The sequence below is a fragment of the Pezoporus wallicus genome, unplaced genomic scaffold, assembly GCF_028554395.1.
Source record: "Pezoporus wallicus isolate ANWC-B61680 ecotype Strahan unplaced genomic scaffold, APGP_CSIRO_Pwel_v1 contig_5967, whole genome shotgun sequence".
Lineage (NCBI taxonomy): Eukaryota > Metazoa > Chordata > Aves > Psittaciformes > Psittacidae > Pezoporus > Pezoporus wallicus.
In genome coordinates this window covers 3,184,445-3,197,358 of record NW_026639377.1, presented here as the reverse complement: position 1 = coordinate 3,197,358, position 12,914 = coordinate 3,184,445, and the positions used below count along the sequence as shown (strand labels likewise).

The 12,914-nt window shown below is 47.1% G+C and overlaps 2 protein-coding genes across 4 annotated transcripts in view; one reads left to right on the top strand and one right to left on the bottom strand.

Annotated features, from left to right (window-relative positions):
• Positions 1 to 12,914, top strand: part of DHCR7 (7-dehydrocholesterol reductase) — a 42,803-nt gene that overhangs the window by 6,493 nt on the left and 23,396 nt on the right. The gene's annotated exons all lie outside the window — the stretch shown is intronic.
• Positions 1 to 12,914, bottom strand: part of NADSYN1 (NAD synthetase 1) — a 32,168-nt gene that overhangs the window by 6,217 nt on the left and 13,037 nt on the right. For all 3 annotated transcript variants that reach the window (XR_008972772.1, XR_008972773.1, XM_057414358.1), the window contains exons 14-16: positions 12,576 to 12,744; positions 12,069 to 12,204; positions 431 to 537 (exon numbers count right to left, since the gene is read on the bottom strand). Coding sequence is in view for 1 of the 3 variants with exons in the window: in XM_057414358.1 (XP_057270341.1) it covers positions 431 to 537; positions 12,069 to 12,204; positions 12,576 to 12,744 (412 nt within the window). In the remaining 2 variants the exon portion in view is untranslated. The remainder of the gene's footprint in view (positions 1 to 430; positions 538 to 12,068; positions 12,205 to 12,575; positions 12,745 to 12,914) is intronic.

Below are 12,914 nucleotides of genomic sequence, written 5' to 3'. Positions count from 1 at the left end.
CAATCCCACATTCTTATGGGGATTGCTTTAATCTTCAAATAGTCAGCTGTAAGGTCAATAGCCCAAGTTTCTAAAGGCTCTTTTTTCAACTGATAATTCACAGCTTAATTGCTGATACAACAATTGAAAGATACAACCAATAAGAGATTGGAAAGTTAACCTGGTAATTACACAGGCAAGCTCTACTGAAAACAGCTAAGGAAGGAACATTTCAGTGGAAGACTTTGACAATACTTTGGCTGAATTTCTGAAAATTACACATTTTTCCATTGAGTCCGATCCAACTATTTTCTTTAATTTCACTGCTATCAGTGTACTTTTAGCTTGTTACGTGTTTTTGGTAACACTACACTGGGATTGGTAGAGTTGCAAGAAAATGCAGTGACCTGCTCCCCATTCACCTGGCTTTAGGTCTCTAACTCCTACCAACCTTTCATCCACATTGGCTGATCCTAGCACCAGAAGTCCCCCTGGCATCCCACGAGTCCATAGTGTCAGCTGGGCAAACAGGTAGGCAAGGACCATTCTTATTCTAGCCTGCAAAGCAAAATGAAAAATAAAGCTGACTTGAGAAGCAGAATAATTCCTCCCAAATCACTTTTCTTAATCAATTCCCTAAACAAACCCACAAGGAACAAAATACAAGAGGGGCAACCATTACTGCAAGAAGTATGGTCTTGTGGAGAAGATGCCAAACACATGTAGAAAAGCCAGACTTAAGTATCCACTACTGCCACAGACTTCCATCACCAAGCAAGTTCATTCTATTACAAATTGCAGAATGGGGAATAGTTGCCATTTCCTTACCTCCTGAAAGCTTCAGTAAGGATCCATGATAGATATAGCATGCAGATAACCCATCTGTCTACTGTACTCTTTTATAGAGCATTAGACAAAAGGGACTTACTTACATAAAATATGTAAAAAGTTCTCTTTGCTTTTGTCCCCTGAAACTCAAACTTTTCTAAGGGTGATCTCATGGTTTAAGCCCAGTCAGTAACTCAGAACCACGCAGCTGTCTCTTTCTTACTTCTCTGTCGTGGTTTAAACCCAGTCTCCCCCCTCCCTGCACAATCAAGGCCCTTCCCCGCTCCCGGAGGAACGGGGAGGAGGATCGAGAGAGTGCAACTCCTACGGGTTGAGACAAGAACAGTCCAGCAACAAATCACCACCGCTACTATCAGCTAAAAACAATGATAAGGGAAAATAACAAGGGAAGAGAATACGATACCACCGGCCAAGAAAACGAGTTCCACCCGGAAGCCCCTGTCCTTCCGGGTAACTCCCAGTTACCCCCCACCCCGGGCATGACGTGCTGTGGTATGGAATACCTCCCCGGCTAGCCCGGGTCAGGCGCCCCGTCTCTGCTTCCTCACAGCTTCCCCTCTTCCCTGGCAGAGCATGAGCCTCACAGAGTCCTTGGTCAGGGTAAACATCACTTAGCAACAACCGACAACATCGGCTTCACCAACGCTGTTCTCAAAACTAGAAGTCAAAACACAGCACTGCACCAGTTAACATAAAGGAAAAAACATGACTGCTACTGCTGAACCCAGGACATTATCCACCCCTTATTCCATACCATTCACGTCGTGCTCAGATCCCACATTTTCAATACACCATCGCTCTCCCACATATATACATCCATATACATACAGACCAAGAGGAAAAAAATCATTTTCTTAGTGCATGGACCAATCCCTATAATGCTGCCGAGTCCATCCGGTCCATGATGTTCCAAGTTCATTCTCTGTTGGGATGATGGCTGGAGGGAAGTCAGGGCCAGTCGCTGGTGACCTGGAGACATCTAGTTGATGGGCTATAAAAGCATTACACAGCAGGCAACAGCATACAATTGAGTTCACTGGCTGTTTTCCCCTAAAATCAAATCCCCTTGAGGTATACATCGGACTTCCCCATCTTCCCGCATTACCCACCAAGTATATCCAGGTCCCTGAGCAAAAGCAATCCCACGAGTGGGTTTGCCCTTACCTGAAGCAGGAATAACCCAGACTGTCTTCCCCAGCAAATTCTTCATATGCACCACGGGAACTTTGTCCCCCTCTACAATATGTAAAAGTTCTGACTGGGCTGGGCCAGCCCTGTTGGCAGATCCTCTGGTGTTGACCAACCAGGTGGCCTTTGGTAAATGTGTATCCCAATGCTTGAAAGTTCCCCCACCCATCGCTCTCAGTGTAGTTTTTAACAGCCCATTGTACCGTTCGATTTTCCCAGAGGCTGGTGCATGGTAGGGGATGTGATATACCCACTCAATGCCATGCTCTTTGGCCCAAATATCTATAAGGTTATTCCGGAAATGAGTCCCATTGTCTGACTCAATTCTCTCTGGGGTGCCGTGTCGCCACAAAATCTGTTTCTCAAGGCCCAGGATGGTGTTCCGGGCAGTGGCATGGGGCACAGCGTATGTTTCCAGCCACCCGGTGGTTGCTTCCACCATGGTAAGCACATGGCGCTTGCCTTGGCGGGTTGGTGGCAGTGTGATATAGTCAATCTGCCAGGCCTCCCCATATTTATACTTCAACCATCGTCCTCCATACCAAAGAGGCTTTAACCGCTTGGCTTGTTTAATTGCAGCACATGTTTCACACTCATGAATAACCTGGGCAATAGTGTCCATTGTTAAGTCCACCCCTCGGTCACGGGCCCATCTATATGTTGCATCTCTGCCCTGATGGCCTGAAGTGTCATGGGCCCACCGGGCCAAAAATAATTCACCTTTATGTTGCCAATCTAAGTCCATCTGAGCCACTTCAATCTTAGCCGCTTTATCCACTTGTTGGTTGTTCTGGTGTTCCTCAGTGGCCCGACTCTTGGGTACATGGGCATCTACATGACGTACCTTCACCACCAGGTTCTGCACCCGGGCAGCAATATCTTTCCACAGTGCAGCAGCCCAGATGGGTTTACCTCTGCGTTGCCAGTTGCTCTGCTTCCATTGCTTCAACCACCCCCACAGGGCATTTGCCACCATCCATGAGTCAGTATAGAGATAAAGTACTGGCCACTTTTCTCGTTCAGCAATGTCCAGGGCCAGCTGGATGGCTTTCACCTCGGCAAATTGACTCGATTCACCCTCTCCTTCAGCAGTTTCTGCAACTTGTCGTCCAGGACTCCATACAGCTGCCTTCCATCTCCGATGCTTTCCCACAATACGGCAAGAGCCATCAGTAAACAAGGCATACTGCTTTTCACTTTCTGACAGTTTATTATATGGTGGGGCCTCTTCAGCACGCACCACCTCCTCCTCTGGTGACATTCCGAAATCTTTGCCCTCTGGCCAGTCCATGATGACTTCTAGAATGCCTGGACGACTGGGATTTCCTATTCGAGTTCGTTGTGTAATTAGTGCAGCCCATTTACTCCATGTAGCATCAGTTGCATGATGTGTAGAGGAGACCCTGCCTTTGAACATCCAGCCCAGCACGGGCAGCCGGGGTGCCAGGAGGAGCTGTGCTTCAGTGCCAATCACTTCCGAAGCAGCTCGAACCCCTTCATAGGCTGCCAGTATCTCTTTCTCAGTTGGGGTATAGCTGGCCTCAGATCCTTTGTATCCCCGACTCCAAAAGCCGAGGGGTCGACCTCGAGTCTCCCCTGGAGCTTTCTGCCAGAGGCTCCAGGTAGGACCGTTCTCCCCAGCTGCAGTGTACAGCACATTTTTTACATCTGGTCCGGTTCGGACTGGTCCAAGGGCTACTGCATGAACTATCTCGCGTTTAATTTGCTCAAAGGCTTGTTGCTGCTCAGGGCCCCATTTAAAATCATTCTTCTTCCGGGTCACATGATAGAGAGGGCTTACAATCGAACTGTAATTTGGGATGTGCATTCTCCAGAACCCCACTGCACCCAAGAAAGCTTGCGTTTCTTTCTTATTAGTTGGTGGAGACATTGCTGTTATCTTGTTGATCACATCTGTGGGGATCTGTCTACGTCCATCTTGCCATTTTATTCCCAAAAATTGAATCTCCTGTGCAGGTCCCTTGACCTTACTCCGTTTTATGGCAAAACCGGCTTTCAGCAGGATTTGGATTATTTTCCTCCCTTTCTCAAAGACTTCTTCCGCTGTATCGCCCCACACAATAATGTCATCAATGTATTGCAGGTGTTCTGGAGCTTGCCCCTGTTCCAGTGCAGTCTGGATCAGTCCATGGCAAATGGTAGGGCTGTGTTTCCACCCCTGGGGCAGTCGGTTCCAAGTGAACTGGACACCCCTCCAAGTAAAAGCAAACTGTGGCCTGCACTCTGCTGCCAAAGGAATGGAGAAAAATGCATTGGCAATATCAATCGTGGCATACCACTTGGCTGCTTTTGACTCTAGTTCATACTGAAGTTCTAGCATGTCCGGTACGGCAGCACTCAATGGTGGTGTGACTTCATTCAGGCCACGATAGTCTACTGTTAGTCTCCATTCTCCATTAGACTTTCGCACTGGCCATATGGGGCTATTGAAGGGTGAGCGGGTCCTGCTGATCACCCCCTGACTCTCCAGTCTACGGATCAGCTGATGGATGGGAATCAGGGAGTCTCGGTTGGTGCGATATTGCCGCCGGTGCACTGTTGTGGTCGCAATTGGCACTTGTTGTTCTTCAACTTTCAGCAACCCCACAGCAGAGGGATCTTCTGAGAGACCAGGCAAGGTGGACAGCTGCTCAATTTCCTCAGTCTCCAAAGCAGCAATACCAAAAGCCCACCGGTACCCTTTTGGGTCTTTGAAGTACCCTCTCTTGAGGTAGTCTATGCCGAGGATGCATGGAGCCTCTGGACCAGTCACAATAGGGTGCTTTTGCCACTCCCTCCCAGTCAGGCTGATTTCAGCCTCCAGCACAGTCAACTCTTGGGATCCTCCTGTTACTCCAGAAATATAGATGGGTTCCACCCCTTGACAGCTTGATGGCATCAGGGTACACTGTGCACCGGTATCTACTAGAGCCTTATACTTCTGTGGGACTGATGTGCCAGGCCATCTGATCCACACAGTCCAGTAAATCCGATTGTCCCCTACCTCCACCTGGCTGGAGGCAGGGCCCCTCTAATGGTCGTCACAGCATTGGACACTTAAGTCGTGTTGAAAGGGATTATTCTTCGTTATCACAGGAGCTGGAGTAAAATCAGCTCTTCCACTCCATCTGGGAAACTGCTCACCAGAGACTGAAGCCGTAGCTCTCATGGGACGATCAGTCTTGGCCCTTGCTCCCCTCTTCAGTTCACTCACCCGTTCCTCCAAAGCTGAAGTAGGTTTTCCATCCCACTTTGTCATGTCTTCTCCGTGATCCAGCAGGTAAAACCATAGGGTACCCCGTGGCGTATACCTTCTGTATCTCCTCTCTTGAACAATAGGACGTCTTTTGTTAATAGCTGAGACGCGTGTTGGTACACGTGAGGAGCTGGATAAATCAGATACATCGTCCCTCAATTTGTCGAGGTCCTGGGACAGTTTTTTCACAGCTGAGATGATGGAAGGAGTGAGATTGTCTTCGAACTCTCGGAGTTTATGAACCATTTCATCCACTGTTAGTGGTATTATGTCATTCCAGGTCACTGTTGCCAATGAATGGGCATATGATGACGGTGCATTCCGTGTAAGTTTTCGCCACATGGGTCGTGTACATTCAACTTCATCTGGATCTATAGGTGTATCCCCGTTATTCGGCTTGATGTGATAGATCATCTCTACGATGGCCGATTCCCTCAGAGACTGGATGCCTTTGTCTATAGTAGTCCACTTGGACTCGTAACATCGTCCTTGTACGGAAACCTTTCTTTCACAGCTGCCAAGAGCCTCCTCCAAAGGCTGAGGGACTTTTTCTCTCTTGCAATTGCTTTGTCAATTCCCCCTTCTCTACCAAGTGATCCCAGCTGCTTGGCTTCTGTACCTTCTAGTTCGTGACCATCGGCCCCATTGTCCCAGCATCGGAGTAACCAGGTGATGATGTGCTCCCCTGGTTGACGGGTAAAATCTTTTCGCATATTCCGCAGCTCGGTTGAGGTCCGAGATCGAGAAGTTACCTCTTCTTCTTCTTCTTCGTCATGTGAGGATGACTCCTGATCAGATTCTGGACCGGGTGGTGAATTCATTGGTTCTTCATCTCGCTTCACCCTTTTTGCCTCCTTTTTGCTTGTTCTCTTGCGTACAGGGGCAACTGATATTGGTACGAATTGGTCCTCTGGTTTGGCTGCAGTGATTATCACTGTGGTTTGAGTAGCGACTGTACTTGTTGCTGGGGGTGGTGTAGCTACCGTGCTTGGAGCTGGGGTAACCGCGCTGTCTGTTGCAGTTGAAGTTTGAGCAGCTGCTGTACTTGCCACTGGGGTAGCTGCGCAGTTCATTGCAGCCAAAGTTTGAGTAGCGACTGTCACTTTGCCCTCAAATCCGCCGACATTCTTTTCCTTTTGAAGGTGCTGGATAGTGTTGAACAAGGCCCTGTAAGCATAGGCCAAGCCCCAGCACGTTGCCGTGATTTGTCCATCTCTGGTATGGCCAGAATGACCACACACCTCATTTAAGTGTTTTACTAATTCTTCTGGATTTTGCAGTTGTTCGGTAGTGAAATTCCAAAATACTGGAGGGGCCCACTGACCTAGATACTTGCCCATACTATCCCACACACCCTGCCACTCATGGCTGTCCAGCCTCTGGGAAAATCTCTCGGTCCTCCTACATCGTCGTTTGACCCCAGACAAGACCCAAACCTGAATCTGCTTAACTCTTGAAATCAGTAGTGGGCAAAACACACTCTGTATGCGTGTTAGCATGGTGATTCCCATCACCATCAGCAAACAAGTCTCAAGAGCATTAAAAGGCCATTTAAAAAATTCAAAACTCTCAAATGTAAATGGTCTGGGGGGACGACTAGGAGGGTAAAAGGATGTCTCCTTCACAGGTTGAGCACCTGAGAAGGAGAAAAAAGATGTGTAATTGCTAAGCACCTCCATCATATACCTCCCAAAGTATAAAGGTGGTGACCACACTGGGAACATAAGCCAGATCAGTTTCATGATCAATGATTCTATTGTATTACAAGTCATTACCATAAAGTACAATGGGATAAAAACCTTAGCCCAAGCCCCACACTTGAAAAACACTAATACAGCCAATACCGGATGGACGTAAGATATGGTATACTGAAACTGTGAGATCAAGAGAAAAAAACCTTGAGAGCCAATAAATCAGCATTGTGACGAGTGACTATCAATCCAGTCAGATCTGTTCTTATCTCAACCCCTCGGGCCCCACGTTGGGCGCCAAAAAGAACTGTCGTGGTTTAAACCCAGTCAGGTAACTTGTTCACTCACTCCCAGTGAGTGGTGCCGAGCTGACAACAATCAAGGTCCGTGTTCGTCTCCCCCCTCCCTGCACCGGGGCTCTCCCCTTCCCCGCTCCCGGAGGAACGGGGAGGAGGATCGAGAGAGTGCAACTCCTACGGGTTGAGACAAGAACAGTCCAGCAACAAATCACCACCGCTACTATCAGCTAAAAACAATGATAAGGGAAAATAACAAGGGAAGAGAATACGATACCACCGGCCAAGAAAACGAGTTCCACCCGGAAGCCCCTGTCCTTCCGGGAAATTCCCAGTTACCCCCCACCCCCGGCATGACGTGCTGTGGTATGGAATACCTCCCCGGCTAGCCCGGGTCAGGCGCCCCGTCTCTGCTTCCTCACAGCTTCCCCTCTTCCCTGGCAGAGCATGAGCCTCACAGAGTCCTTGGTCAGGGTAAACATCACTTAGCAACAACCGACAACATCGGCTTCACCAACGCTGTTCTCAAAACTAGAAGTCAAAACACAGCACTGCACCAGTTAACATAAAGGAAAAAACATGACTGCTACTGCTGAACCCAGGACACTCTCCCAGAGGGATGGGGAGGAGAATCGAAAGAATGCAACTCCCACGGGTTGAGATAAGAACAGTCCAGTAACTAAGGTATAACACAAACCACTGCTGCTACCACCAATAATAATAATGATAAGGGAAATAACCACGGAAGAAAATACAATTGCTCACCACCCATCAACCAATACGCAGCCTGACCCGAGCAGTGCTCTAGCCCTTCCGGGTAACTGCCCCCAGTTTATATACTGGTCATGACGTGCTGTGGTATGGAATACCTGTTTGGCTAGTTTGGGTCAGGTGTCCTGTCTCTGCTTTCTCACGACTTCCCCTCCTCCCTGGCAGCGCATGAGACTCAGAAAGTCCTTGTTCAGAGTAAACATTACTGAGCAGCAACTAAAAACATCAGTGTTATCAGTGTTGTTCCCAGACTGAAAGTCAAAAACACAGCACTGCACCAGCTACTAACAGGAAGAAAAATGACTGCTACTTCTGAACCCAGGGCAGTCTCCACCCCTTATTCCATATCATTCACTTCATGCTCAGATCCCACATTTTTCAATATACCATTGCTTTATCACAGGAGCTGGAGTAAAATCAGCTCTTCCACTCCATCTGGGAACCTGCTCACCAGAGACTGAAGGCACAGCTTTCACGGGATGATCATCCTTGACCTTTGTTCTCCTCTTCAATTCACGCACCCGTTCCCCCAGAACTGAGGTAGGTTTTCCATCCCACTTTCTCATGTCTTCTCCATGATCCCGCAGGTAAAACTATAAGGCGGCCTGTACCTCCTGTATCTTCTCTGTCAAGCAGTAGGGCACCCTTTGTTAATAGCTGAGACGTGGGTTGGTACACGTAGGGAGCTGAATAGATCAGATAGATAGTCTCTCAATTGTTTGAACTCCTGGGACAGTTTTTCCACAGCTGAAATGATGCAAGGGGTGACACTGTCTTCAAACTCTTGGAGTTGATGAATCACTTCATCCACTGTTGGTTGTGCTATGTCATGCCAGGTCACTGATGACAATGAGTGGGCATATGATGATGATGCACTCCGTGTGAATTTCTGCCACATGGGTCGTGTACATTCAAATTCATCTGGATCTATGGATGCATTCTTGGCATCCAGCCTGCAATAGATCAGCTCTATAATGGCTGATTCCCTCAGAGACTGGATGCCTTTCTCTGGAGTAGTCCACTTGGCTGAACAACTCATAACATCATCCTTGTAGGGAAACCTTTCCTTCACAGCTGCCAAGAGTTACCTCCAAAATCTGAGGGACCATTTCCCTTTTGGAATTGCTTAGTCAAATCTCCCTTCCCTAGCAAGTGACCCCACCTGCTTAGTTTTGCTACCTTCTAGTTCCTGACCATCAGCCCCATTCTCCCAGCATCAGCAATCAGGTGATGATGTGCTCCCCTGGATGACGGGTGAAATCTTTTTGCATATTGCGTAGCTCAGTTGAGGTCCGGGGTTGAGAAGTCACCTCTTCTTCTCCCTCTGATCCACATAATAACTTTTGTGCAGATGCTGTCCCATCTAGTAAGCACATTGGTTCTTCATCTTTCTTCACTGAACAGTTTGCTTTTTTGTGCCTCTTGTTTGCTTTTCCCCTTGTGTACAGGCACAACCAACATTGGCATGAATTGGTCCTTTGGTTTAGCTGCAATGATTATCACTGTGGTTGGAGTGGCTGCACTGTCTGCCACTAGGGTTGGAGTGGCTGCAGTATCTGTTGTCAGGGTTGGCGCAGCCACTGTGTTTGGGGGTTGAGCAGCACAAGCACCTGCGTCGTCTGTTGCTGTCGGGGTTTGAGTACCTGCTGTACTTGTCGCTGGGGCTGGTGTAGCTGCTGTGCTTGGAGCTGGAGTAGCTGCGTTGTCTGTTGTGGTCAGCGTTTGAGTACCTGCTGTACTTGTCACTAGGGTTGGTGTAGCTGCATCGTCTGTTGCTTTCCCATCAGATCCAGAAACATCTTTTTCCCTTTGAAGGGACAGCGTTGAACAGGGCTCTGTAGGTGTCAGACAAGCTCCAGCACATTGCCATGATTTGTCCCTCTCTGGTATGACCAGAATGACAACACACCTCATTTAAATGTTTTACTAATTTTTCTGGATTTTGCATTTGTTCAGTGGTGAAGTTCCAAAGCACTGGAGGGCCCCACTGGCCTAGATACTTGTCCATACTATCTCACACACCCTGCCACTCACTTTGCCATTCAAAACCTTCAAACCCTCAGATGATGCTGCAAATAGTTTGGTGGGGGAGCTGGGAACATAAGGGAATGTCTTCTTCACAGGCTGACCACCCGAGGAGGGGAAAAAAAGATGTGTAATTGCTAAACACTTCCATTATATACCTCCCGTAGTATAGAGGTGATGACCACAATGGGAACACAAGCCAGACCAGTTTCATGATCAGTAAGTCTATTGTATTACAAGTCACTACCGTAAAGTACAGCGAAACAAGAACCTTAGCCCAGGCCCCCCAGACAATAAACACTAAAACAGCAAATACTGGCTGCAAGTAAGGTACGACACGCTGAAACTCCGAGATCAAGAGCAACAACTTTGAGAGCCAATAAATCAGCATTGTGATGAGTGACTATTAATGTGAAACAATTAATGCTTTTCACAAATACGATTAGACACACTCTGGTCAGATCTGTCATTATCTCAACCCTTTGTGCCCCTCATTGGGCGCCAAAAAAGAACTGTCAGGGTTTAAGCCCAGTTGGTAACTCAGACCCATGCAGCTGCTCACTCACTCCCCCACATTCTTACTCCCCCCATTCTTCCCCCCCTCCTCTCCTGGAGGAATGGGGAGGAGAATCGAAAGAATGTAACTCCCACAGGTTGAGATAAGAACAGTCCAGTAACTAAGGTATAACACAAATCACTACTGCTACCACCAGTAGTAATAATGATAAGGGAAATAACAAGGGAAGAGAATACAACTGCTCACCACCCATTGACCAATACCCAGCTCGACCCAAGCAGTGCTCTAGCCCTTCCAGGTAACTGCCCCCAGTTTATATACTGGTCATGACGTGCTGTGGTATGGATACCCCTTTGGCCAGTTTGGGTCAGGTGACCTCTCTGCTTCCTCCCAACTTCCCCTCCTCCCTGGCAGCGCATGAGACTAACGAAGTCCTTGTTCAGTGTAAACATTACTTAGCAACAGCTAAAAACATCAGTGTTATCAGTGGTGCTCCCAGACTGAAAGTCAAAAACACAGCACTGCACCAGCTACTAAGGAGAAAAATGACTGCTACTGCTGAACTAGGACAGGTGGTAATAACATCAAACACACCCGAGATTCAGCCTTCAGCCCTAGCCACAACTGTGTGCTGTTAGGCAAATCATTGCACTCCTCTGCAACTAAAGCCTATCCCATTGCCAAAAAGCTCATGAAGGATTCAATGTTTACTTCCAGGCAAGACAGCTGGATTTATCCAGTGACAGCAGGGGGAGAGAGATTAAGTCTCCTGCTACCAAAAACAATCAAAGATGACAATCAGCATTTAGCCAGAATCAATAAAGAATTGCTGGTTAGGTTGGGAGCTTTCAAGAACAGGCCAAAAAGAAAGCCATCAAGACAACAAAAGGTACAGGAGCCAGGGACTAGAAGTCACTAGGAAGCTGTTTTCCATGAGTTTATAGGATATGTATACCAGCACTTCCCAGGTACAGTACCAATCTGTTCCAACACAATGAAAAAGCGTAACTGGTAGTGTGTATTTAAGTTGTTTTTTGATGAGTCTATCAAAGATTAAATACCTTCTAATGTAAAAAAAAAAAAAAAAATTCTCCCTTCTAAAACAGAGGACATCTAGGAATTGGGATGGGTAAACTTGACACCTCACACAGAGCCTTTCAAAGGCTGCTAACATCCACCAGAGGAAAGTCTAGTATCCGTCAGCAATAATTTTGAGTCTTGACCTGCCATCATCCTACCGGACTTCAGACTTGTCTCTTAGAATAGTTTGCTGCTCATTTTCCTGACCTGACAATTCCTTTCTATTGGGATGTTCTTCCAAACAGCATTTGTACCAGTGCTACTGATGAGCTATAGGCATGTACTATTTCAGAAGGAGGGGGTAAATAGGAGGGAAAAAGAAAAGGAGAAGAAAAAAAAAAAAGGGGGGGGGGGGGAGGGAGAGAAAAAAGGCAAAAAGCAAAGGTCTGATCTGATGCAGCCTACATGAAACCTACCTGAACATTCTGGAGAGCCAGGTTTTCTCTTTTGCTCCCTCCAAAGACAGAAAACAGGGGAGTTCGACCCGTCACCATGCTGAAAATTCCCACAATAGCTTTCACAGCCGCATCTATGTTCAGATTGATGTGGTAGCTGAGAATAATTCAGGCAGAAGTGACTCAATGGCACCATCTGGCCAGATAACACAGCATTAAAAAAAAGGCCAAAAACCCAGCCATCAAATGACATTTTAAAGCTGCTACCATCTCAGATTTGGTATAAAGAAACTTAGGAAAGAATAACACTTTCCAGACTCTGTTTCCAAATATCCATATCCTCCACCAAATGCTTCTAAGTTTGCCTCAAGTTTACACACTTAATGAGTCATGTCTATAGTACTGCTGTTTAACATACCTACTTTCCCACTTCTATAATTTCCCATTTTAGAGTTCCCATTTGAAAGTTTTGCATTAAAGTCCATGCCACAACACAATTTCCCACCCCCAGCACTTTTCAACTTGTACCTGCCTATTTGCTCAGCCAGGAGTTTTGCCCTGTTGCAAGTATCCTGGGACGAGTTCTCACTAGCCATATAGCAAGTGGTAAAGACACGCTTGCAAAACTCTCGAGGATCCTCAGGGACATAGGTCTCATCATTCACAATCCTGCACACGTCAGCCAGCACATCTGCATCTGAGGACAGAGCAAAAGAAATAGAGCAAGAGCAGAAATTGTGCTGCTGCTAGGCAAATTATCTCGTATGTGTCTTGTATTCCAATTAAGCTTTACACTGCCCCTCACAAGTAAGATGACTCCATCTTTTAACTTCCCAAACTCATTTTCATATACCAAATAAAAGAATG